General features: G+C 42.2%; 2 protein-coding genes across 3 annotated transcripts; one reads left to right on the top strand and one right to left on the bottom strand.

Annotated features, from left to right (window-relative positions):
• Nucleotides 1–882: 882 nt before the first annotated feature.
• On the top strand, nt 883–5,536 carry scn2b (sodium channel, voltage-gated, type II, beta; the record flags this gene model as incomplete). The annotated part of the gene is made up of 4 exons (XM_084467403.1): nt 883–967; nt 3,683–3,846; nt 4,322–4,538; nt 5,340–5,536. 4 exons carry the CDS (start codon nt 883–885, stop codon nt 5,534–5,536), a joined length of 663 nt encoding a protein of 220 aa, XP_084323529.1.
• Nucleotides 5,537–8,964: 3,428 nt separating this feature from the next.
• On the bottom strand, nt 8,965–26,393 carry golim4a (golgi integral membrane protein 4a). 2 transcript variants are annotated; one of them, XM_084467166.1, is made up of 16 exons: nt 25,705–26,393; nt 18,221–18,295; nt 17,556–17,605; nt 17,352–17,405; nt 16,915–17,065; nt 15,748–15,830; nt 15,146–15,229; nt 14,401–14,547; nt 13,558–13,881; nt 12,916–13,187; nt 11,986–12,062; nt 11,784–11,860; nt 11,366–11,602; nt 11,043–11,111; nt 10,822–10,911; nt 8,965–10,445 (listed from the first exon to the last, which is right to left on the bottom strand). In XM_084467166.1, the coding sequence occupies exons 1-16, from the start codon at nt 25,889–25,891 to the stop codon at nt 10,293–10,295; spliced, it is 2,130 nt and encodes a 709-aa protein (XP_084323292.1). In that variant the 5' UTR covers nt 25,892–26,393; the 3' UTR covers nt 8,965–10,292. The 2 variants fall into 2 exon arrangements, with proteins under 2 accessions (XP_084323292.1, XP_084323291.1); XM_084467165.1 differs by having other exon boundaries at nt 8,966–10,445; nt 11,784–11,863.
• Nucleotides 26,394–26,557: the final 164 nt, after the last annotated feature.

Below are 26,557 nucleotides of genomic sequence, written 5' to 3'. Positions count from 1 at the left end.
GCAACTGAGGCAGCTCCCCGCCCTCTCCTCTCCGCAGCCTCCGGTGAACCTTTGTTCTTATGATGTATAAAACATAAACATCATTGTGTTTAGGTGCCTGGTGAATTTTGCACTTTTGTCCTAACATGAGACATTAAGCCGTGCAAACTAAAATATATTCCCTTTTCCTTAAAAGGTATTGGCCTAATTCATTCCAGATTCTACCTTTCTCTTTAACTTAATATCTCTATCTCTCTCTATCTCTCTCTGCATCCAGTGCAAATGGCCTGCCCAGCAACAATACAGCAGGATTCAAACTGTGAAAGATGGACAGTTGTTGTCATTAACTGTAGTGAGGGATGTCAACATGGCTGCCTTTGTTTCTCTCTGCTTACACCCATCTTGCCAAGCATCCTCTCCTCTCCCCATGCCTCTCTCCAGAGAAAAGGAGTGGAAAGAAGAAAGTGGTTGGGAGGGATTGGTTTAATATATTGCTTCTGCTCCACGACTGCCTCTTTTTTTATTATCGCAGAACAGCGTCTGGATCCTACAGTTTTTAAGACTTTTGAAAGTACATTATCTTGAAGCAAATAGGCTAGACGTTGTATTCATCAATTATTGATTGCGTTATCATTACAGCTAACAATTAAGGATGTCGATGTAAACTCTGAGGGGAAGCAGGGACAGATCTATCATTTGTCCCCTCCCTAAAACTCGCAACCGTGAGATCAACCCTCATATGGCTACAGCCACTGCAAGCCACATCCAGCCTCTCAAATATAGGTTACTTGAAGAGTTTAGCATTTTTCTTTTACATACACATATCGATATATCGATAGCCAACATCAATTGGGTGGTCTCTATTATTCTAAACGACTCTATATTTCATACGGATATAACAACATGTTGCCCGCCTCATGGACGCTCCCGCGGGATAAAAACATTGGCGCTCAGCTGGTGTGTTTGACGTTGCTTCTCGCGCTCACTGGTAAGCAACAGACAGCACGAGTACCGCCGCTTCTAGAACGCCTCGGCACGGATACACGATATGATCGATAGAACATTTCTAGAACGCCTCGGCACGGATACAACAGATACGTTCAATAGAACGCTTCTAGAACGCCTCGGCACGGATACACGATACGAGCAATATAACGCTTCTAGAACGCCTCGGCACGGATACAATTAATATATGATCAATAGAACGCTTCTAGAAAGTCTCAGCACGGATACACGTTATGATCAATAGAACGCTTCTAGCACGGATACACGATATGATCAATATAACCGCGTCAGGTCTTTAGTTGAGGGGATGAATGTGTGCGTGTGTTTCTGTGACGATGGTAATATTTGTCTCAACGATTCCAGGCTGAACAAAACGAGTGCGGGAAAGAAAGGCGAACGGTTACTGGAATGTAACATTTAAATGTGTGTGTGTGTGTGTGTGTGTGTGTGTGTGTGTGTGTGTGTGTGTGTGTGTGTGTGTGTGTGTGTGTGTGTGTGTGTGTGTGTGTGTGTGTGTGTGTGTGTGTGCGCGCGCGCGTGTGTGTTTCATTTTTGACAGGTATATCATGTTATAATAAGTATTTTAGTGTCAAAATGCCTTTGCTAAAATGACCTGTGTGGTCCCCAGTCATAGGGCTGAACTGAAGGCACCGCTACATGTTTGGATTGTTTTTGTTTTCTGCCTCTGCACGCTACTGCCACAGATGATAATTGAGTGTTAAATGTTTATCTAGATCACAGGCTTATCTAGTGGTTTAATCCACAGTATGAGTAGAGGCCAAAGTCATTCCATCAAACAGCAGTATCTCCAAACAGCCTGACCCACATCTAAACCCAGTCGTATCATCTCACGACACGACCACATAGCCTACTACTTACAAATTATGTAAAGGGCCGACAGCAGGGTTGAATGGATTCATTAATTCAATTATTTTCACTAGATTAACTCACTCCCTCAATCTTAGTTATCTCCCATTGATATATGTCTCAAATTTTAGTTAAAAGTAGATACACAGGAGTATACCAGATATTGTGTTAAGCTTAAACTGTAAAAATTACCCAAAGATAATATATAGTTTTAAACCATATATTGCTACAGGTTCCTATATGAAAGTCAACAAGTCATCATGTAAAAAGGTCTGAATAATACCTGAATAATATCCCTAATAAAGGGAATTACTCTAGCCAGAACACATGACAATGAACACTTACCTCTCCCCCGTTCTAGTCACTCAACTTTGCTATGATAGATGGAACACATCCGCTTAAATAATTTAAGCATCTTTAAATAATTAAGAGTAGCACTCAACATTGTGTGTGTAATGTGTATCAATCTACAACCACACCCACTGTGTTCATTGTAGGCTATTTTTTTGCAATGTTACATCAATGATAGATCATATAAAGCCACATGGTGGATAGATCGATGCTAATGGAAGGAAAAAGTAGTTGACACAAGCTTTAAAAGCTGAGAGTGCTGGGGAGGCTGGGGGCAGGTTGCATGGGTAATATCTGTGGTTGAGCGAAGATAATGCTTAGTTTGCGTGTGTGATTGACAGGAAAGATGGATTCCCTTAACCAATCAGGTTTGAGATGCCCTGATTGGTCAGAAGGTGGTATCAGCCACGCAAGCACAGCAAACAAGATATTCTCATATTATATATTTGACTCTAATAAATTGATGGTTATGGTATTTCTAACAAATTACTCAAATGATAACTTTTGAAATCTTACTTACAGCATCTTTATTAGCTGGGGGGTGCCTATACCTGCCCTTCAAGTTACTTTACCTCCATGAAAAGGAAACAGACTTTACTTGCATACATAATATATACTCGTTATGTGTGTTATGTTAAATATATCTTCACCACCAGGACTCAATTCCATAAACACTGATGTCTAGGCAAGCAATAGTCTAAAATGCTTCATTCAATGTTAAGAATGCTATTCTTTGAGATACTTGCTTGGGAAAGCCCTTAGTAAACCAAGCATCTTGGAGCATGATTGGCAACACAGTGTCTGGCAAACTTAAGGTGCTAAAAAAGATCACAACCGTCACAACACCTTCTACCAATATTATAACCTATACTTTGAATCCAACTTCCCTTAATATTGAGTTATATTATTATTACTAACATGTTTCCCTGGAGTTCTAGCTAAAAGCCAACATTCAACCCAAAATAATGTGTAAAACACCTTTGTTGTATCCAGATGCTCCATAGTGGATAATGCAAAAATTAAAGCAAGGTTCACACAAAGTCAGTTTCACATAGTGAACATTTGTGCTGGAGGACATTTTGATAACCTTATGGCAATTATAATAGAACAATCTGCTGACAAATTGTGTTTGTGTGACAATAGATAATTGGTACTGACAATTTCTAGTAAAAATTGTTGCTTGTGAAGCTGCTTGTCTCAGCCAAACATCCATTATAGCTGCCAACCCTTGATGTAACTGACTGTTGATTACTGAAGGATTGAATGCAGGAGTTTCTTCATCTAAATACTATTGTTCTAACACATTCTACAATGTTGTATACAAACTTCATGTATTTATTGACAGATTTCTAAATGTTTATAAGCGTGTGTGTGTGTGTGTGTGTGTGTGTGCATTTGTGCTATTTGTGTTATTGTTTATTTAAAATTTGGAATATGAAATGATGGTATATCAAAATGGGCCTACTCTGTTGGCTCACAGGTTGTTCCTGCATGGATGTCGTAATGGCAGCTCGCACAGTCTATGCCTTGAACGGATCGGAGGTCAAAATCCTCTGCACATTCAATTCATGTTACAAGCTGGACCCTTCCTTATTTGTCATGAACTGGACCTATCAGGAAACAAAAAATGATACTGAAGAAATGGTAAGACACAGGCCTAGTGTTGTTATTGTTTTTCTGAGCAGATCATGATCGATCTGGAATCATCAGTTAATCCTGCAGGCATCTGAAGAAAATGTTTATTATAACAATACACAATACTTTTATACTTTTTGTACTTTGTGGGTCTGCATCCACACATAGTTTTTAGCCAATCACCATCTGCCGATAATATCAATGTCCCAGTGAACGGGTCTGCTAAACGTAAAGTAGTTTGCTCATGGCTATGAATTATTGGGCAGTCAGTTTGTATACACAGGACGTCGATGAGACCTTTGAAAATATTTGTTTGTCATCATATATCTATAGCTTATGTTAGCTTTCTCCTGCTACCCAATGTGCATATCACGGGTCCTTACCCCAAGGTTAGGAACTACTGCATTACATTCTTGTATGTCCTGTGTGGAAAGCTCAGTCCTTCACTTGTTCTCTTTCTCTCTGACCCCCCCTCGCCCTGAAGTTAATGAAGTTTGACAAAAAGAAGGGCATGGTTCCCCTCCGATCGGATCATTTCGGGGACCGCGTGAAGTTTGTGGGGAACCTGGACAAGAACGACCTGTCCATCATGCTGTCAGAGGTGCAGCTTAAGGACGAGGGCTATTACCACTGCAACATTATCAACCACCCGGACCGGATCCAGGGCCGCAACAACATCTCGCTCTGTGTGGTGTACCACCGTACGCTCCCTTCCTCTCTGCTCTCGTTCTCTCGCCGATTACGGAAACCATACAGTACAGTAGGGCTGCTAGATTATGGAAAAAATCAATAATAATAATCACGATTTATTTTGGTCAATAATCAAATCCCAATTATTCAAGCGATTATTTTTGAGTTTGAAAACATGAAGCATTTATTCAGCATTTCTTTCCAAAAAAAAACACTTTTGAACTTTGAAATTTAAAAAAATGGTTTCACCTCAATTATATTAGTTTGGAGATTGTTTGACCCAAAAATCTAAATCGCGATTAATTGCACAGCCCTACAGTACAGTTCAGTACAATTCTATCCACTGCAGTACAATACCTTACAACTCTATTGTCCACAAAAGGTGGACCATTGCCTTTGGCTTCACTTGGGATATACATAAACATAAGTGCATTACAGCTAAGCACTAAACGACATAAAACACATGATGAAACATACACAAATCTGCAATATGGTGCATTCAATGGAGTTTTGCAAAATCTGCATATTTGAGGGTGTTTTTCTCTTGAGTTTAGGAGGGTTATACTGTATATCGCCAAAAAGCATTTGGGGATATACAGACATTGTGTACCATTAAAGTTCTTGTTGTGTTAACCTTCAAACTGGTTACTGCAAATCCCAGCTCACCCCTTAAATTGATACCACACCACAAGTTAATAAAACAGCATTAAATAAGTCCCAGTCCAGCCTTTAGCCATGCGGTGATCTGGTCTCCATCACTGCTCTATAAAACTTAACCTCCTTGTGTCCACTCCTTCCCCCCCGCTCTCTAGTTCCCGCTCCCCAGGACACCACCATCGCTGTAGCCATCGGGGCGTCGGTGGGCGGAGCTTTGGCGCTGCTGATTCTCTCCATGGTGGTGGTGAAGTGCCTCCGACACCACAAGAAACAGGAGCTGATATCGGAGGAGAAGATGGAGGAGGAGGAGAAGCTGGAGGCCGAGGTCGTAGCAGAGGAGGGGACCAAGTAAGTACAATGATAGACCTTGCTAGTTTTACCAAAATACAGTTTAGGAATAAATGATTGTTTAATGTTTAATCTCAAATGCTTTGCTGCTGATCACAGGTTTGCTGCCAATCAAAGGCTTAGGGAACATTTAGTTATTCTCATAAATATAATAATACACTGCATACACTCACAAATAGGCTCATTAACCTTTTTGTAATTGTAACAATTTAACAATTTATCTTTATACCATGTTTGGAATGAAATATGAATTGCTCTCCTATTGATAGATAACCTGATCAGCTGATTGAAAGAATGGCCTGTGAACCTGTGGTCTTCCATTCTGGTAAATACCTTGTCACACCGAACGACTCACTGTCTACCTAATTTGGACGGTTGCTCTTCTCCTCATCAACCTTCCATCTAGTTAGAAGTTTCTGTTTCTATTTCTATTATCCCTCCATGATCGTGTAGCGGTAACGGTTTGTGTTTGAAATGTGCTTTTGAGTTCTCAATATGCAGGCAGCATTCAAATCTATTATTATTATTGATAACTTATTTATTAGCAGAAATTTATAGAGCCAAGCGAATGCTCATAGCAATAGCTATATTGAAGACATTCAGTATTCACTAGCCACTCTACCCTGGAAATCCAGAGTTCTCGCGAGAGCACAATTTGAATTTGTTCAGCGAGTCACTCTGGGAATGAGCCACATACTCACTCCCTGATTCCCCTGGCCTAGAACAGTAACTAATCACATCTGTGTATCTGATATAGGCGGGCCAAAAGCATTGCTGTTTTACCGACCGGATACGGCAAGAGTCTTATCTTTTGGTTAGCTCTGCTGGTCTGGATACGTCACCCCTTGTATTCTTCTGATTGGTCGTAGTGTTATCCAATTGCGTGCAGTGGTATTTTCAAATGCATGCTTGGTGCCGCCCCTCGAGTTGGGCCATTTTCATTACTCGTTGCCAGACCCTACAGCTTTCTAGATGGATTTCCAGGCTATAGCCACTCCAGAATATACCGAAATGTAACATGCTCCAAACCAGTAACCATGACTAATGGAGCCATCCCAAATGGATGTGGTGTGGTATGGTGGTATGTGGTATGGTAGGATATTTCTCAGAAAATGTCTGTGATTAAATATTGAAAGCAAATAGGATATGCTCAATCAGAGTAACATTTAACATGGCCATAGTGTTATCCAGAGCTACACATTAAAAACAGTTTGACGTTTGCTACAGTACATGCATTTCATATTTAGTGTTAAGTTAATTATCACACCATACAGAAGTAAAAACAAGCAGTTATATATCCAGTCACAATGAATATCTTGAAAACCCTATTGTTGAATTGGTGGGACAAAACTACTCAATAATGACAAAAATTGCTAGTGTAATTCGTAATAATCAAAGCCACTCAATGTAAAAAACAATTCCTCTTGGTTGGACCATCGCTATGAAAGCAGTAACATCGTCAAACTCTTTTCTGTGTGGATCTGTCAATTAAATTGTTTGGTGGGTACTTTGCCTTTGTTATTGTGAAAAAACAAAAACATATTTATTATTATTTATTTATTATTATTATTTAAATGATTTAATGATTATGTTTAATTAAAGATATAGATTTTTATCTGTTCAAATGATACCATTACATCACAATTTATATATTTATATATATTGAGCTGGGTTACATTCAGTGAAGGATAGAATGATTAGCTTTAAGCTAAACCCAAATGTTGGGTTGAGTTTTGTAACAAATGTACAGTGTGAGTATGTGTTTGTGGTCTGCCCAATTGTATGACTACATCTGCACACGATAAATCAGTATGTTAACTGTTAATCTGTATCTTTGTCTCTCTTTTTCAGACATGCTTACTCCTTACCTGAAGATGCATAATATCCCTGGCTTGGTCGTTGCCTAGTGACAATCTCCTTCTTCTGTGTGTGTGTGTGTGTGTGTGTGTGTGTGTGTGTGTGTGTGTGTGTGTGTGTGTGTGTGTGTGTGTGTGTGTGTGTGTGTGTGTGTGTGTGTGTGTGTGTGTGTGTGTGTGCATGTGTGTGTGCATGTGCGCGTGCGTGTGTGTGTGTGTGTGTGTGTTGGTTTGTGTGTGTGCGTAATGATCCATCTCTTTTCCATCGTCGTGAGCCCTAAATCCCTAACTCTACTATATCATACATTTGCCAGAAAGATTATACCACTTAATGTTTGCATTGACATACACCACTAAGTATGCTTGTTATGTAGCATCTCATATTACAGCACATATAGCAAAGGCGATTTATCGCCATATATATATCTATATTTTGTAAAATTAAATGGCAAAATAGCATAAGCATTACAGGCAAATTTTATTGAGCAGCATAACATTAGCCTGTAGTCAGTAGATTTCTCACATGGAACGTGGGAAATTTCCACAACATTGTAACTTTGTGATCGATTGGTGCTCCGTTAAGTTTGCTTCATTTCAGACAGTGATTCATGAAAAGATGTTTCATTTTAAGTGGCTTGTTATTATCAGCAGTGTGTGTGCAAATCATACCTGGTACCTTGTATCATGGTTAGGATAATGCAGAAAGTTTTAACTTTACAGCCAATTGTAAGGTAGTTTTTGTCTATTTGGGCGTACACAATGAGTTTCCAAAGTAGCATGCTTTAAGTTGGCTAATGCTGAGCTGGAAAAATATGTTGATGTATTTGTTTGGTTATTCCACTGAAAATCATGTGTATGGTGAAATGATGCTGTCCTATTTGATAACATTCACCACTATGGTCTTTACAAAGCTTGAATTTAAAATTCAATTCACATGACAAAACATGTTTGATTTAGTAGCAAATACCTCTGGTGAGTATTCTTGCCCCCTATATTCAATAACAAAGTTGAGTTTTAGGTTAGTAACTACTTCCTTGGCTGAGAAGCTCTTACAAAGTCTACTAATTGTGGGGCTACGTGTTGGATTTTGTCTTTATGAATGTTAGTCGTTGTTTGTTTATCTCTCTTTTTCCATCAAATTCATGGGGCAAATCTGTGATGGACTTATTCAATTCTATTCATATTCCTAAATAAAGAAAGTTACAATAGAAATGGCAGCCTACTTATTTAGTGAAATGCCATATCCAGGCGTTATGCTTGTGCATGTTTTAATTACTGGATTATGGATAACAGCCAAAAGCTCAACATGCTAAACAGAAGTGATTGATGATGTTTTACAGGTAGGTATTTGATATGTAGCATATCTTCATAGTCTAAATAGCCTTCATTTTAAATTGTTGTTTCTTCTCCATATCTTGTGATAAATGTGCCCTTTCAATTTCAATGATCACACCAAACTAATGCTTGTGCTTTGGTGTCTGCACTTTCCATCATGAAATAATGCTTATGAAAAACAGCACTTTATTTTATCCTTTCATTGACAAATATAATGATAATGACCTTATGGACACCATCATCATCGTAGAACACAAAGACTGTCCTTAATTGTATTGTTGTCCTGCTATTACAGAACACTGAGAGACAGAGAGACACTAACAAGAAAAATAAAGATTTGAATATCTAGAGTGTGATGATACAGCATTGACACTAAAAAACGATTTGAATACCTAGAGTGTGATGATGATACAGCATTCACACTAAAGCGTGTGAATTCTGATACAACATTCACACTATGAATAGTAGCTAAACAATAGTTTAGCGCACCTAAATACTGATGCATTAATGTACCCAACATTAACAAGTATTCAACAGAATAATAAATTGAAAAATAAACTAGATTCCTTTACCGCATTTATTTAACGCTCATACCGCTTTTGTGCGGTACGTCTTTAATACAATCACTTTTTTCTAATTGAACGAGTGAAAAACAGATGTACAAATTGCTAAGTACTTACATTACTACACTTTGCACAGTAGACAAACTTTGTGGTGAAACAGTTTGATTTAATTTTAAGAACCAAATATCCCTCCATACAAAATGACGATGATGTAGTGATGAGATAATATGAAACGTGTGCTGGTATAAACTGGTCTCTTCTTGAATTAAATTGAACAAATACAAACACAAAACATAAGGACATAAACATGGAAACAACTCATTTGTGTTATTTCACATCAGAAAGGCACGTTTAAATGGGGACACATCAGAGCAAATGTGTCTTCGGTTGAACTCTCTGTTGGATTGGCTTTCTCAGTGACGTCCTGCCCAGTAATCACTGACCAGATGATGTCTCAGCCCAAGCCAAACCTCATCTAACCACCTCAATTCTGAAATGTTACACATTTCATGATTGTCAAAATTGTCACAATCAATAAATAACAGAACAATCGTTAATCCATTGGAATGCTGGTCAAAACATAAATCATGAAGAACTAAAGACTCTTTAGTGAATTTACTAATACACTTTCTAAAGTACAAATGTATAAAAGGCCCGAATGAGAATATCTATATTAGCTCCACACATACTCCATCTTGAAAAATGACATTCGTTTCAGCTATCTTCAGTAACAAGCAACAGCTAAATAAAACGGAATCAGAGAAACACTCATGAAGACACACAAGACAAAGAAATAGAAACAATTTTAAACAACTTCTGTCAGAACTCATTCGGTCCATTCCCAGGGTTAAAGTTCAGTTCCCTTGCCCATAGCGTTGGGCATATGATTCATTTCCAGACAAACAATCCCATTATCCTGAGGAAGGTTTGACTCTGTTTGGGAACGCAAGAATGTAAGGTCAATAAAGGACGGGGATAGGGTGCAGCTATTGGTCAATGTGCGTTTTTACATTTCCGCCCTCCGATTGGTTCCCTTGTTCTGTCCCATGACCTCGTCGTCCACCTCCTCCTCCTCCTCTTCGTAATTCTCCTCGTTATTCTCCTTTTCTTTCCTATGATCTCCTTCTTTTGGAGCGGTGTCCAGGTCTTTTGCTTCATCCTAAGGAAAAAAACACAGAGATCACGTTGAGTTCAGACTGGGAACTGTACGTAAATGGTATTAGGATACTGCTAAGTGTTCCAAGTGTTTATCAGAGCCCGGCCTGGACCACCACAGAACTCTTAGTAGTGTTAAGTGGAGTGAGTTGGAGCTGGTCCATCTGCCCATATCACATAGCAAAGTTACATTAACACATTTTCTTATTAGCTGATCGACAGAGGGCAAGCCATGGATACATGGAAGAAGGGACTTAGGAAAGACATTAGATGATAAAAAGTGGGCTCCATTAGACGTAATTCAAGAAACAGCATTTGATCTGTGAGAGGTCTACAGCAAACATGTCCTGCAGGATTCCACTTCAGGCTGCAGAACACACCTGTTCCACGTTCTCCTCATTGTAGGGGTCCTCTCCTTCCTCCTCCACCTCCTCCTCTCGCTTCCTGCGGCCCCCCAAATCCTCCTGCACCTTGACAACGAGAGGACAAACGATGCCATTGGCCTTTTTTTTCTCCGTAACACACTCGTTTCCACAACTCATAACTCATTGTGTCATACATTTAAACATGGGTTTAAAATGTATGCGTGTGTCTGGGTTACCTCATCCTCTCCTTCTTCCTGGTACTGCTCATCCAAGTTATCTTCCTGTTGATCTGGGTTTCCAGCAATCTAAGCACACACACACACACACACACACACACCCAAACACCCCCACACCCACCCATCCCCACACACACACACACACACACACACACACACACACACACACTTTCTATTAGACGTCTACTTCTCTCCAGCCAGTCCCATCACCGCGTCCATCAACTTCTCCCCAATCGATAAGCTTGGCTCCCTTCCATTGACCCCTCACAGCGGCTCCTTTGAGAACAGTGTCAGCTCAACCCCATCCGTCCTCCGATGCTCACCACCAACTCCTCCCCCATGGCCCGTTGATTAGGGTGGGGATGGGGCTCTGCATGCTTGGCTGGAGCGACTGGCTCCTCATCCCCCACTGCCTCCTCCTCCTCCTCTTCCTCCCCCTCCGCTGCCTCCGCTGCGGGCACCACCCTGTGCTGCGGCCGCTGATCCTCTGCCTCCTCGAACTCGTCCTCTCCCTGGTTGTTGGGGTCGTCCTCGGGGTCCAAATCACCCTCGGCTGCCCCCTGCAGAACGGGTGGAGGAACAGCAACCAGTTGAAATTGGTTGGGTCCAAAAGGGAAAACCTAAAACTCTGTTAAACTCTGTTTAGTCTATGTACACGACTTTATACGTTGTGATAAAATAACCGATGCGGTGATGAACTGTGGATGAATGCATGAGCAGAGAAGATGAATGGATGGATACCTGGTGGTGTGGGGGTACTCTATGATCGCCTTCCTTCTCTTCCTCCTCGGCACCATGCAAAACATGCACGTCTCCCTCTGCTGGAAGATGCACCACATGGTCAGATCCTGAATGACACTTGTTGGGGAGTGTATTTGTACATCATGTGGGTGCAACGTGGGGTCTTTCCATTCCCCTCCTGAAGAAGCGGTGTATGCCTCACCCTCCTCATCGTCATGGCGAGGGTCCTCTCCTACGTGGACGATGTCATTCCCCATGTTCTCGTACTCGTTCTTTTCCCTAACGATGGGACAGAGGAATCCGTCCTGAGCTTGTTATGCATTTTTAATGCTATGCCCTCAACCGCATCGTTCCACATGTCGAGTCAAATCACAAATAAATTAAATGATCATTCATAATATATGATTGCTGGCCTCAATCGAATCTAAGACAATCTCATTAATTTGACTTTGGGGTTTAGCTTGAACTCTGAAATGTGTATTGATTTAAATGAATCTATCCGGCTCCTACAGATACTGGTTTGTGTCTATTTGGACAATTGGGCTAGACAATATATATAGGACAATATCTATTGAGTAAGCCTTTCATAAAAGCAGCCTTTGTAAACACCCTGGCCACCTTACAATCTTATTAATATTATTATAGTAAGTAAGTAAGTGTTTTGGCAGTAAGACATCACCTGTGGTTTATGGTTGGTCTGTGATTTTTGTACTCACTTGGTACAAAAATTTTTGATATTTTTTTTTTTTTGAAATCCAGATATGACTAAAAGGTTTAGTGTTCTTTCAGTTTGTTTCCCTAATCAAACCACCTCACATATACATGTATTTCTTACTGGCTGGCTGTGTACAACTCTATTTGTGTCAAATATTCCTTATGATTGTCAGAAACATTTGATGAGACAGGAATCAATGATGCAATTTGAAGTGGACAGGTTCAAGTCCAAAACAAAATATTTGATTGTGTTTATATACAAATAAGAGAGACAGACAGAAAGCGATAGAGAGAGACAGAGAGAGAGTCAGAGATAGAGAGAGTCAGAGAGAGAAAGAGCGACAGAGTCAAAGAGAGAGAGAGACAGAGACAGAGAGAGAGAGAGAGATGGAGAGAGACGGACAGACGGTGTCCTAACCTGATCTGCTGTTCTCTCAGCAGCTTCTCCCGTCTGTCAGCGTCTCTGTGATGTCTCTCCTCCTGCTCGTGCTGCTCCTTCAACCTCTGCTCCCTCTCCTTCTGGTCCCTCTGCATCTGGGCCTGCATGGCCTCCTGGCGCTGCTGGAGCTGCCTGTGTTCCAGAGCCCTCTGAGCGTCCTGACGCTGCCGGTCCTGCTGCTGCTCGTATGGAGACTTCATGTGGTCCTCCTGGCGCAGCTGGGCCTCCTGGTGGAGCTCTGCCTGGGGACCCTGCCAGCAGATACACATGGGTGTAAATGACAAAAACCAAAAAAACATTACGCTTCTTCTGTTCAGTCATGAAGTAATTCAATATAATATATGTTGACCTGTGGAGTTAGAGAAATGGAGTAATTATCATATTGAGTGCAACCCATAAGTGGGTCACAGTTAATCATGGAAGAGGTGCTTGTGTCATATTAAAGTAAAAAAAATATCTCAAGCTGTAATTATAATGAACCGAAATAATGCTGTGAACACGCTGAGTGCTGCTTTGTGGACATTTCTGTGAGTAAAAAGGCAAAAAAAAACGAAACCACATTAAAATCAACACTGTGTGTAGACCACAGCTCTAGAGACGTGACCCTGGTTCATCTCTGACCCCTGGCGGCTGGCGTCTCTGGCGGTCCAGGGCGTTCTCGTCGGGCAGCTCGTGGTCCGGCTCCTCCCCGCCCATGTCCTCCTCACGGGGCTGGTCCGGGTCCTCCTCCTCCAGCCTCTGGGGCTGGCCGGCCTGGGCCATCTCCTCCTCCGCCAGCTCCCTCCTGCGCTCCGCCTCGCCCTCGCCATCCTCCACCACCTCCTCCTCCTCCTCCTCCTGCTGCTGCTCCTGCTGCTGCTTCTGTTCCCCCTTCGCCCCTGGGGGGGGCTGCGTGTGGTGGGAGAGTTGGGGGTCGTGGTGGACGACCGCCTCCGGCTGCTCCACCTGTGAGGAGGGAGGAGGGGGCGGAGGACAGGGAGCAGAAAAGAGAGGGAGAAGGAGGTGTTTTTTTTTTGCTCTGCATTCATTCGACCTGTGGGGATTTCAAAACCCAATGTGCAAGCAGTGTGCGAGGTAGTGAACAGAATACAATTTATTTGATATACAAGTAACCCTTTCATCAGTCTCCCGGGGTTTCATGCACCATAGTCTGTTGTGTTATCTATGCGGCGACAAAGGGCATGATTTGTGCTGAAGAACAGCCACGAATGGCAAACTACCAGCCGGCTCACATGACAAACCACCAAGCCACCTTTTGGATGATCTACAATGGAGTGTTGACATCTTAGTATAAGAACCACCTATTTCCGACTCCCCAGCACATCTAGTTTTCTTAGATTTATAGAATTTATAGGCAGAAATAGCAATGACACTCCCAACTGTTTATCTTGTAATTAGAACAAATGTCATGAGCAGAACTGCTTAGCTGAGGCATAGAGCGGATGGACACAGACGTGGACCCACCTTGGACTTTGTGTCTCCTCCATCAGCGACAGCCTCATCCTTCTGGGGCGGGGCTTCCTGCACCTGCTCTTTTGCTGCCACGGCAACAGGCATGACGTTGCGGTCTTGTTGCACCTGGCTCAGCTGTTTGTACTGCTCCACCTGCATCTGGGAGAGGCCAAAACACAGCTTGGATTTATTATGTGCGCGTGCCGGCAAACATGAACATATTACATTTTTTGATGGATACTAGTTATGTTAGCAGCAATTATTCAATTATATCCTAAGGACCGAAAACAGAACTGGTGCAAATAAAACTGGACATTGCAGAAACAAAAAACAAAAAAAAGGTACATTTATGGGTGAATTTTAACCTAATGGCATTGGCATTTTTTGTGCAAAAGAAATAAATATATATTTTAATTTCTAAAAAATGGCATCATTACAAAGCTCATGGCTGGCCTGACCTCTTCTTTGCTCCCATCACTCGTTAATTAATTAGCCCACTGAATGCTCAGATGAACAATACATGTTCAGCCGGAGGCGTTAATTTAGATTAGTGGTGTGCACCCTGCAATCTATTACACCTCTGCTACTGCACTGGTAGCTCAGCCATTACCATACCCGATATGATTACGTTATAATTATAAGGCTCATTTGGGGCAACAATAAGAAAAATAACTAATCTATTTGAGAGACAAGACCTTCCTCTGGCCTTCTGCAACTCCAATCACTAATAATCTAATTTGAATAATTCAACACTTACCTGAGCAGCAGCCAGGGCACTCTTGTGGTCTTCTAGTGTCAGTGCAAGCTGGTCGTGTTGAGCCTTCAGGTCCTGGTGCTTAATCTAGACACCGAGGGACAAATGTGGGACACAGGACACACATAAACAGAAAGGATACACTGGATGCTGTTCAATTCCAAGGTGGGGATTTATACAACTCCCAAGTGAGTACAAATAACAAAATGGTTGACACTGTACACTGGGAAAACTTGTGAACTGAATGTGAACTGAATGTGTGTGCCCCAGCATTGATAGAGAGACCCATAATGTAAATAATTGTAAAAGGAAATTCATAAATAAAAGCTCTCATAATAATTACAGTCGCAAAGGGCTTCACAGCTGGAATAGATAGCACCTCCTAACCCACAGCTCTTAGACAGACCATGAAAAAAACAACCCCCAAAACCACATCAGAACCTCCCCTCCCACTCCCTCCACTCCCTGCTAGGGAGGGCTTTAAATGCAATGGACAGAAATACTTCAAAAGCAGCTTCACATGCACTTTGAGTTAGTCAACGCAAATCAAAAGGCCACAGTAAAATGTAACAGACAGGGTCAACAGAAAGGATATTGTTCCTCACCCTGGCGTCTTGGAGCTGCAAGTGAATATCCTGGTGTGTTTTCCTTAACTGTCTGTTCTCCTCTCTAAGGTTGAACGTGCTATCTGCACCCAGAGAACAATTCACAGGGAAATAGATTTCATTTCAACAGTTCTCCCACATTTGTTTGTGTAAAATAAACATAAGGAGGTTTTATGTTCACTATACAGTTCATTCAATTAAATTCATGATGGTGTAATTGTATTAATTAAATGTAACAGAATACAGGCATAGTCATTTTCTGCTTTCTACTACTCATCAGAGTGCTGCAGTATCCAATACAACCAGAAGATGGAGACATGCGTCATGAACCGATGCAGCACTAGCATCTGACACTGTACTGCTTAGTCTGTACTGCTGTACTGCTTAGTCTTTCATTATTATTTGTCTGTCAAGCTTAATCCGAGCAGTCAGATAAAAACTATAAATCAACGCAATTGAGTTCACATGGTTACAATCTATATAGCACTAAAAACGGAATGAACTACTTTTCCATGAAGGTGGTGGAAGCGTAAAAACTGGCAGTAGGCTGGTGGGACGAGAGTAGAGGCACACCTAATGCTTAATATAAGACTGTCCCAAACGGAAGGCAGCGACCTTCTGCTTCAATGTCTAGCGAGGAAGTGTCCTATGGTGGCTTTGTTTGTGGTTTTAGTAGTCGTCCAAAAGTCAATATAACTAACATTTGTTCACAAACTCAATGCTCTATGCTTTGTTCAAAACCTCCCTTGTCGGCGGCACCTCAGAAATCAGCCTCTTTTATAAATATTTGAGGTGTGACTTGAAGCCTCCCTGCCTCCCACTGCTGCCTGAGTAAGGGGCATTTGAGCTGAAAAACGGCCTACAGCTCTGCAGTATACATGAAAGCTAGGGCCACAGCAAAGGACTCTAGCTATCCACTCCATGGAGAGTTAACGTTCTTCCCTTGGGACAGGCTTTCAAACCCCTCCATGGCAAAAAAAAACGCAATGTCAACTAAATATTTACAGTCGCTCTACGAAATCGGATCTGATTAACGGAAAACAAAACATTTGCATGTAATCGTTTAATGCAGCGCGTGTCTGAAGTTTGCATTTGTTTTACGTGATGCCTGTCTACACGTCTGTGTTCTACTCTTCTTCTCTGTTTAACGCGTGGCGCTGCTGGTACCTTTGAGTTGGGTGATCTCTGTCTCTTTGGTGTGCTGCAGCTTCTGGAAGCGCTCCTGGTGCTCCCCCAGGGCCCGGCCATGGTCCTCTCCCTGCGCCTGGTGCTGCTCGTGGAGCTCGTAGTACTGCTTCTTCAGGTCCTCATGCTGGTTCTGCAGCCACAGTCAACACCGCCACCGTCAATCAATCATCCATCCGTCAACCTAAGTTCAAGTCAATTGCGTGTTCTCTTCTGAAATGTCTAGTCTCACAGGAGACTTGCAACGTATTGGAAATACAAGCTGGGTTTAGTACAGGGAAGAGGAAGTGTGAGGAATGGTGCGTTGCTTTTGTAAGCATAAGCAAAAGGTAGACAAAGGAGAGTGTAATTTTATTGGTGCGAGTGTGACGGGAGTGCATTTGTTTTTTATTCAAAACTAAAAAGGACCCTGTTAATACCTTTAGCATCTGGTGCTGCACGTGTAGAGAGTTGAATCTGCTGTTGGCGTCTTGCTGTTTGATCATCCAAACCACGGTCAGAACATATCAAGACAAGACATAGATCACATTGCAAAGATGAGAATAGCTGTGGACATCCAGCCCGCAGAGGAATAGATTTGACAGAGGGAAAACATATTGGAGGTATTGACTTGAAATAGCTACCTTGTCTTTGTTCAGTGACTGCTGGGATTCAAGCTTGTACACCAGGTAATCTGTAAATAAACAATTTTAAACAAAGGTTTCAACCAGGATAGCTACCAATAGTCATCGGTTCATTTTTTTTTTTACCAAATTAGCTTTCATTGGCGTCATGAAATATTAAACAACAATATTATATACCGCTGCTTACGCTAGACAGAAATGGACGTTGTGGATCTATTTACATAAGATAAGGTCAGTTCATTCATGCATGTCGGCAAGACAAGACTGATCGTCAAGAACAGCCGTGTAGTGTGTACTGCCAAAGTCGGCATTGACTTTAAAAGTCGCCTGGTGGGTAAGAGGCCCTATATACTCCATCATCCTTTGTGGTCATCCGTCAACATTATTGCCTGACCTCTAGGAGCCTCCCGTGCATTTCCTCCCTAAAGTGATGGCCAGCAGATGTCTGTCTTTTTACTTCTAATGATGTTATTATGGGTTAGCAAGGTGTGCATTGAGCGTCAGAAAATTCAGACCACACCCCTACAATCCTCCGACTGAGCTTATTAACTGACCTTGATTTACCTTGAAGTAAATATTTTTTGACATTCTATTTTGAATGAGAATGTGGGAGCTGGGTAGTGGATCCACCCCTTTGTGTCATGTTTTGGTTCCTTCAGGGTTACCTTCTTTTGCCTTTTTGTGCTCCACCCTCTCCTTCTGCAGAGACTTCTCCAACCGGGAGCGATGCTCGTACACCACTGAAGGACGGACGGAACAGAAAAAGGAAGAAAAAAATAAAAGAAACAAGGTTCAGAACAATGCAGTGGAAAAAACACACAGCATACACTGTCCTCCATTTTACAATCGATGAACAACAGCAACACTGGAGTCGAACGCTAAGGTGTGTCTAAAATGATGGAGCAATGCAATATTCGTTTAGTGGCAGAAAGTTGTGGTATTCCTCACCAGACCCAGGCATAGGCCCAGGACCTCCAAATAACTTCAGATTGGTTCGTTTTAGCCCCCTCATGTGCCATATGGGAGGCATTTATCACAAAGGACTGCACGGCTTCATCAGGATCCTAACCCCCACAGGTACCCAGCAGGAGGGCAACATCAATTCGATACACTTCCTGGATTGTCCCGGAGCTGGCAGGATCATCAGTCATGGATATGGCACGTGACAAAACTCAACAATATTGCTTTGAATCAGTACACTCCTGAAGTGCCTCTTGTCCCTTAGGGAAAATACATTATTTTCTCCTCCTCTCTCATCCAATAACCACCATCATGGCTCCCATTTATTAACCCCTGACAACTCCCTCGGTTTTGTTCATTTCCCTGTTTCGTAGAACTGCTCAGTACAATAAAAGTTGTTGCACAACCCAGCATAGTGCCTCAGGATTCCAGTTATACACAGTTTTAGCATTGAACTGCTAAAGTAAAAATCAAGGGTATTTTGGTGTTATAATGGTGAAATAATGTAGTAGTAACATTAGTATAATGAGCTGTAAGATAAAGGCCTAGTTGTTTTGGTGCTCTAAGAAGCACATAGTTTAAGCAAACAAACACTGAACAGAAAAACGGAACAGGGGAAACAGAGGAACAGACAAAATCGGACAGGGAAATAGAAAATAAATTAACTCGCCCAGTAAGATTGAGCTATCTCATCTTTAAAACCTGCCAAACCTTCTCCCTCCCTCTCAGTCATCATGTCATTTACTCTCTCAGGCTGTTCTCCATTACCTCACTCTCTCAAGGGTCCCAGTTTGACACCCTCTCACAGGCTTTCCCTTGTTAACCTTAACTCACCCTCTCAGACTTTCCCTTGCTGACTTTAACTCACTGTCTCTCAGGCTTCCCATTTTTAACTTACTCTCTCTCAAGCTTTCCCATGTTTAGCTAAGGCTAAGCAGGACGAAAAAGAGTCAGAGAGACAGATGGACAACAACTTGGTAAACGGTTATAACATTATAAGCTCTTACAGCCTATTTGAAGTACAGCATGGTAATTAAATAAGACATTGAATTGACATGCATTGCCTCAAGCTTGTTGGATATTGTCATCAGTGGTCTTCGGGTAGACGCCATTTCTTTAAGATAATAATTTCAGTGTGCATCTAATGATCAAAAAGCATTCAACTAGACACCAAGTTTGCATTTCTAGCCCATCTGGTTGAAAAGTTGGAGATTAAACCTTTTTTCTGGTGGCAGCCATATTGGATTTGGCCACCTTGGTGAACCTAGGTGTCACTGGTTTGGGCGCTCTCACTAAATCCTTAGCTTTAGACTGATTTGCACGAAAATATCCCTATCTTCAATTGTCACGAAGAGCAAAACAAACGCCTCTAAAGACAATTGATCCACCATCAAGTTTAAGGTGTGCCATCATAAAAGCTGTGCTACTACAATTATTCACAGCTTTTGCTGCTACAGGTACACCTCTGTGGATTTTGAAGTCCATAATGCCAGGATCCGACTGCAAATTTTGCCACATTCCAACATTTTATTGTTTTAAGATGGTTGCAGGCGATTAAGAACATCGCAGGCCTTGACATTAAGATGTTTTACTTGCGCAATAGCAAAATATACTTGCCCTAAATGGTAAATGTATGCCTATTAAGAAAATGTTTCACTATAATGCAACATATCAGCAAAATGTCACATGTAGTAAATAGCAGCATACCATTGGTAAGTACTACAGCAATCAGAATAAGAAAATTTATTTTTATTGATTTGTGGTGATTTCTTTCCTTAAACAATTCCAAGGTAAAGTCTATGCCACCAGTCTGTGGGTGTAATTTGTTGACGGACCCTAAAACAGATGGCAGCCAGTAGACTTAAGTGCTTTTATATCGATAGCAACAACACATGTCGTTGTGATCTTTGTCGATACGGTGTCCTAAACTGTCCTCAACATACTGCACCCGTAATGTAGTGAAATTGTGTTGATGAATCAGATTGCGGGGTAAGTCAAAACTGCAATCGGTTAACTTATACCCGCTGTAATGACGGACCCACGGAAACTTCTCCGTCCAACTCATTAAGAAGTTCCTTTGCCTTTTTGTTGCATAGCCTACTGGCGGCGTCTCATTTTCAAGTGTCTTTATTTATTTATTTCCGTTACATTTACCTGGCACTTGGCCAGTTTCGGAGGCTGAAGGAACATAACGAAAGTGATGGTGCGATTCAGGTATAAGGTTGTTTTCACAACCTTATACCCGTGAAAGTGCCCTGGAACGGCAGTCAAACCCGCAACTCACTACCCCCGAAGTACCAGATCGATGTACTCCCAGTTACAGCTCGTAACTTACAGGCTAAAAAAGTGTCCCTGGAACGCAGCAACAGCAACTCCTGTTTTGCAGAAATCCGATGCACAGCGCTGTAGAAAGCTCCGCTCCCGCGATATAGGAGGACGTTTATTTTGTAGGTATATTTAGTGTATTTTCCAAAAAAAAGTCACTTGCCCGGACGGGCAACTTCAGGTCACATTTTAGTTGCCCGATCACAGAGTTCACCTGTTCAACCGTTAATGTCGAGGCCTGATCGGGACGTCGGATTTGGCTATCGTATCCCGTTGAGTGGCACGGTCAAAAGCTTCTGATGTGGGCGAATCTGTCCCTAAAAGACCCCCGCCCCCCGACAGAACAACTTGTATGCTTGATTTTATTCAATCAGTTACCGTTGTCCATTAAATGTTGACCCCCAGGACAACAATTTCACCCCAATCCGAGGTGAACTTGACACTAGGTTGTGGAAACGATAGTGTGCCCTGTCTACAGCCCAAGTCACGGCAGGATGTTGTGATGCAATAATAAAACTAATTTGACACAGTGACCATAGTAGGCTATAGGAAAATGTATTACAGTCTGATCCTGGCATAAGACAAACCTATAGCTAACGTATACATGGGGCTTTTAGGATTTTAGTTTGTGCTCAAATACCTTGCTCACTTCTTTTGACTTCTGCTCAGCCTAATAGAATGGATGCATTTGAGCACTGAACATGGAGCTGCATTGCAAGAGCATTCTGCTTCAGTACTGTGACCCATTTTCCTCCAAATCAGGCTTCAGGATTTGATCAGCATACAGTGGGTGTACTTACTTTCTTCCATGCAGTCCTTTGAGAAAAAGTGGGTTCAACCATCAACTTTAGCTCAAAATAAACTGTGTTTATTCAAACTGAAATTCAACAAACACACACACTTGTGGGTCCTGTGATAATTTCTAAACTATTGTCATCAGAAATGTGCACATTTACAAAATATTACTAATTTCTATATTACTCTTTTTTCTCACTATCATTTTTTTCTAATTTTTTGATGACGTTATTGGGAAATCGCAAATGGGAAATATACGTATTTGCAAAGGGCTGCTATAGCAACATAACATGGGTGTGATTTATATCCAAGGATTTACATATTTTTTTGGCATAGAAACAATAAAAATGTTTAACTAGTAAGAACTGAGTAGATCCATTATTAGACCCCATCACATCAAACTAACTGAATCTGTTTTCTTGTAATTAAACACAACCACATTTAGATAGACGTCTAAGATGTCTAAGATATATGAAGTATATATTTTTCAGGCAATGAAAAGAGTAAGAGTAACAACCAACAACAACAAGTCATGGGATCATGTGGTATATATAAATATAAAACAATATATGCTGCCGCACCCACACACCCGCACACACACCCATGTCACATTTAAAAGTCAAAAGTTCTAATCTAGATCCCTACGGTGCTGGGACTTTGTTGGTCTGTAGGGGGAGACGCGAGAGGACCAAAATTAACATCAATAAACAGAACTGTCCAGCGGCCATAGGCCATTTTGACCATTTTTATGTGTTTGAACAGGCTGATAAGATGCTGAGCTGGGTGCTCAAATGTCATATTATTTCCTCATCGAGAGGGAACTTTTGCCAATAGCATTTGCTTTTCAGGAGCATTATGGATGGACTTTGACTTTCTAAACTTAATTTTGTGAAATCATGTAAGGATTGCGTCATAACATTAATCAAATACCCTAGCAAGCCTCTCTTGATCTATGACTCACTCATATTTGTTTGAATGGTCTGCATGATGTTATTCTATCGACTACTGCAAGAGTTACAGCTCCTTCGTCAATATAGCCATGCTCGCCAGCAGATATCCACCAGAGATCCCTGATCTTCATGTTAGTCCCACAGCACCCTCCTCTTCTCTGGCTTTAATCTAGGTTCCCAGACGGTGTAGTCAAACATTAATAATCCCCTTGGCAGTGTGGTTTAATGTGGCCCTTTCAACTCCTCTTACATCTTTCACTGCAGTCCACAGCAGCCTAACTGCATGGCCTGTGGTGTTGCTGAGGGAACCGCCAGCATGAGCGCACACAGGTGAGGGCGGGGCTCAAAGGCCCAGCATCCTGCTCCCGAAACCCTACTCCGGTTCACCAGAGACAGGTGGGAAATGCAGCTCCCTGACACACTTGTTGGGCAGGCCTTGGGGGCAATCTTCCACACTGGACCCTGAACTCTGCATTATGGGAGCGTTACGGTTGTGCACATAAGACTGCAGAGCACTTTTCTGGCTGCTAACAATCACACAATGTGCTTTAGTGGCTCCAATTCATCCGTGCATGCACAGATTGACCCACCAACACTGGGGTCAAACATGCCAGAGAACAACCAGCTCATCTGCAATGGACTCTAACATACTAATTGATTTGCAGGTCATGATATTAGTACACACTTGCACAATGCACAATTCATCAATATTTTTCTACTTTTAGGACATTAATAAACACGGTTTTCAACAAAGGTTTGTCCGTTATGCCAAAAACACGAAGGTTGAATAGTTCAGTTGACATTCCTACAAGATCCATCAAAGTGCCAATGGCCTTGTCAGTGGGCCAAGGCTTATGTTTTTCTTAATGGAACATCCAAACTTATGCCAGGAAGAACCAAGAATAAAACTAGCAATCCACCATTTGCAAATTGCAACTCAACCTGCAGTACGTCCAGAGTTGCTACTGGGCATCCCAATTGGTGTATGTGTCTCTGTGTGAATAGTTATAAACACACAGGCCCTAAGCTCTTCAGTTACACACATAGGCATGATCTGGTTTTTTTTGGACCATGCATGACATTTCATTAGTGGTCCATGTTTGGAAATCACTGAAATGTCATTATTTGACATTCATTTGACACTCAAAGTTATGATTTTAGAAGAAATCAAATCCTGTTTAACTTGTTTTGAATATGATGAAGAAGATATGGTTATGAAAACCCATAACTGGATGGGTTTAACGTGTGTGGGAAGGACGTAAGGAACTGTTTACACACGTTTCAGTTCAGTACGGCAGTGGATCTTACAGTAACATAACGTGTTTGTGTGTGTGTGTGCGTCGCTTTTCATTTGTGGATGCAGCGGGCTAACAAGGATCAATAGGGCTGGCCCTGTGCCCCATCGAAGCTACGGCCCACCTCTAAATATAGGTCACTCCACAGCAACAACCACCAGAGTAGAGGGGATATCAGATGACCCATGGCTGTGGATGGAGCGATGCTTCCATCACTTCAGAACAATAATGCGTACGGGTGGGGTGCAGCCGCTACGCTCCACTGGGAAAAGTGTCGCCTCCATTCTTGCAAAGCTGGCCTCTTCTCAAGTCCATGTATATATACAGTAGTCGTTCCAGGGTGAAACAAGAGCTGACCGAGCAAGCCCAACACTGTACCGGCGGTCGTGGTAGACTAGGTCTCATGGGCGGAGGCAAACAGTGGTGCTATTGAGCTGCAAGTTAAGCTGGGCTCCACTTGAAATGTGTGCAGAGTTTTACATGAAAGAAGGCCGCCTGCTCTCTTGACGATAAATGTCTTCAATAATAGGACAGTTACCAGGGGAAAAATGTTCAGCTAAAACTAACTGTTTGACAAAAAGGGTGTTGCGTGGCTGAAGAGCCAAGTATCGCCCTGCACATATTGACCTGGCTTTTATCACTGACATGAGACTTTTGCCTTTAGGTTAAAAGGCCATAACTTTTCTACGTGTAGAAACATTCTTTTTTACAGACTAAGCAGCAGCTCTTAAAACAACTGCCAACATGAAGTGGGTAAAATAACATGTTCATGCTTTATCACGATGAACTACAAGGAACACCTGCATAAAGAATGGTTAAACTAACTAGTTGCAAGGCAAATAGAAATCCAAAACACTTGAGTGGGGTTAATTGCACGGATGTTTGCTGGGTTTGTGGCAGACTCTGATGAATGTAGGTTTAACGGTAAGGTATTTGAAAAAAAATGTACTTAATGACAAATACTAATATTTGCCCGTTTTTCATCTGTAGTCAAGTAGTAGGCATATTTAACATTAGGCGTTGCTTTACTAATAAGATGGTCTTTACTAAGAGCTTGGTGGAATTCCAATAGTAATTTCATGTTCATTAAAACGTAACAAACCATCCTCTGTAATTTCACCTATAGGCCTACGGATGCCATATAACGTAGCAAAGACAAACCTTGGCTCTGGAATGGAAATTTCGTTTTGTTTGCATTGGTTGTTGGTATGAGTCATGAAAGTGGCTAAAACAAATGTCGTATTCCACCTGGGGTTATTTCAGAGGATCAGGTGTGCCCGAGGACAGTTCGACGGGGTATTCTTTTATATATGACAGCTGACATCGGGGCTGTACCATAATGATCCCAACACAACCGCAAAAACCAACACGTCGCAACAACCTACACGTCTTTGGAGGCACACGCACACACACACGCACACGAAAAGGTAAGACGTACAAAGAGTCTACGGCACAGTAGGTTAGCCTACTAATCCTAACCCTAACCATTATACGGCTCGGCTGTACAAATCCAAGTGTGCATCTTCTTAACCTGGTTTAGCAAACAGATTAGACGGGATACCTATAGGTGAAAGGTGACAGACAACTATACAAGAGTCAAGTGGACACAACTTCAATGCAACCAGACTGTATAATATATGACCCGCTTACACCAGGCCATGGACACCCCACTGAAATTCCGGTGGAGCCATCGGTTGTCAAGTTGGGTGAAATAAAACCCCGCATGCCACGATGTTTACTCACACGGTCTTACAATAACGTGTGCGGTCGCAATTCGTACCAATACAGTAAGCACAGCAAAACACACTCAGCTGGCGTGTTTACCTTGCAGCTGCGCCGAGAGCGACTCCTGGTGTTGTTGGTACTTGAGCGCCGTCGCCTCGGTTCTTTTGAGCTGCTTGTGCATCTCGTAGGACATCATGCCCCCGTAGATCATCCCGAACACCACGGTGAGCAGCAGGAGAGACTGGAAAATCCTCCGCTGTCTCCTGGAGCACACTCCGTTCCCCATGTTCAGCCCGCACCCCTCCCCGCGGCCTGCCTCCCCACACAACCCCCCTCCGTTTACGCTGCGCAAAACTTCCCCAGAACTTTTTTTTTTACTTTCCTTGTGACGCGAAGAAAGAAAGTCACCCTCGGATTAGGAGCATGTTCGCACGGAGGAAAATCCCACCGAGGCGCTGAAATCGGATTGTGTAATGTTACACATTCTCACGGCGAGCCACATCCACGCGATTTCCCCACAAGTTACCGTTGGCGAGTCGCTGTTCAAATGTTCGCTTGAGCAGCCAACGCACGTCAAAGTCCTACTCCGCTGAGTCGCGCATTGGGCTCAGGGGCAGCGGACTTCCTTGCGATGTCGTTTTCTTTAATGCGACGTTGGCTCTTTCAGTGCAGTTATTCGGTAAAGTCTCAAGGCGAGCGAAAAGTAAAGTCCCCACTCTCAGACACGGCCTCCATAGCACCTTTAATTTGAGATACGTGTCACCTCAAAGCAGCTGCCTGCCAGCCAACTGCTACCCCGAAGGAAGTCCCTCCTACCGCGAAAGACATTTCCCTATTCCCGCCCTCTGACTAAATACTTCGACGTTTTGCTTACTATAGAACTCTGCGAAAAATCCGAATTCGTGTTCGTGTTGTTTGTGTCGGTTTTGTTTTGTGTTGTTTGTTATCCCGT

The sequence above is a fragment of the Micromesistius poutassou genome (assembly GCF_964030765.1).
Source record: "Micromesistius poutassou genome assembly, chromosome: 4".
NCBI lineage: Eukaryota > Metazoa > Chordata > Actinopteri > Gadiformes > Gadidae > Micromesistius > Micromesistius poutassou.
This window is presented reverse-complemented; position numbering and strand designations above follow the sequence as displayed.

Coding starts and splice junctions, on each gene's coding strand:
- golim4a (XM_084467165.1), bottom strand. CDS start 25,891: ATGGGGAACGGAGTGTGCTCCAGGAGACAGCGGAGGATTTTCCAGTCT. Junction 13,188..13,557: donor AGAGACGCCAGCCGCCAGGG/GTCAGAGATGAA, acceptor ATCTGCTGGCAG/GGTCCCCAGGCAGAGCTCCA. Junction 12,063..12,915: donor CTGAGAGAACAGCAGATCAG/GTTAGGACACCG, acceptor TCCCATCGTTAG/GGAAAAGAACGAGTACGAGA.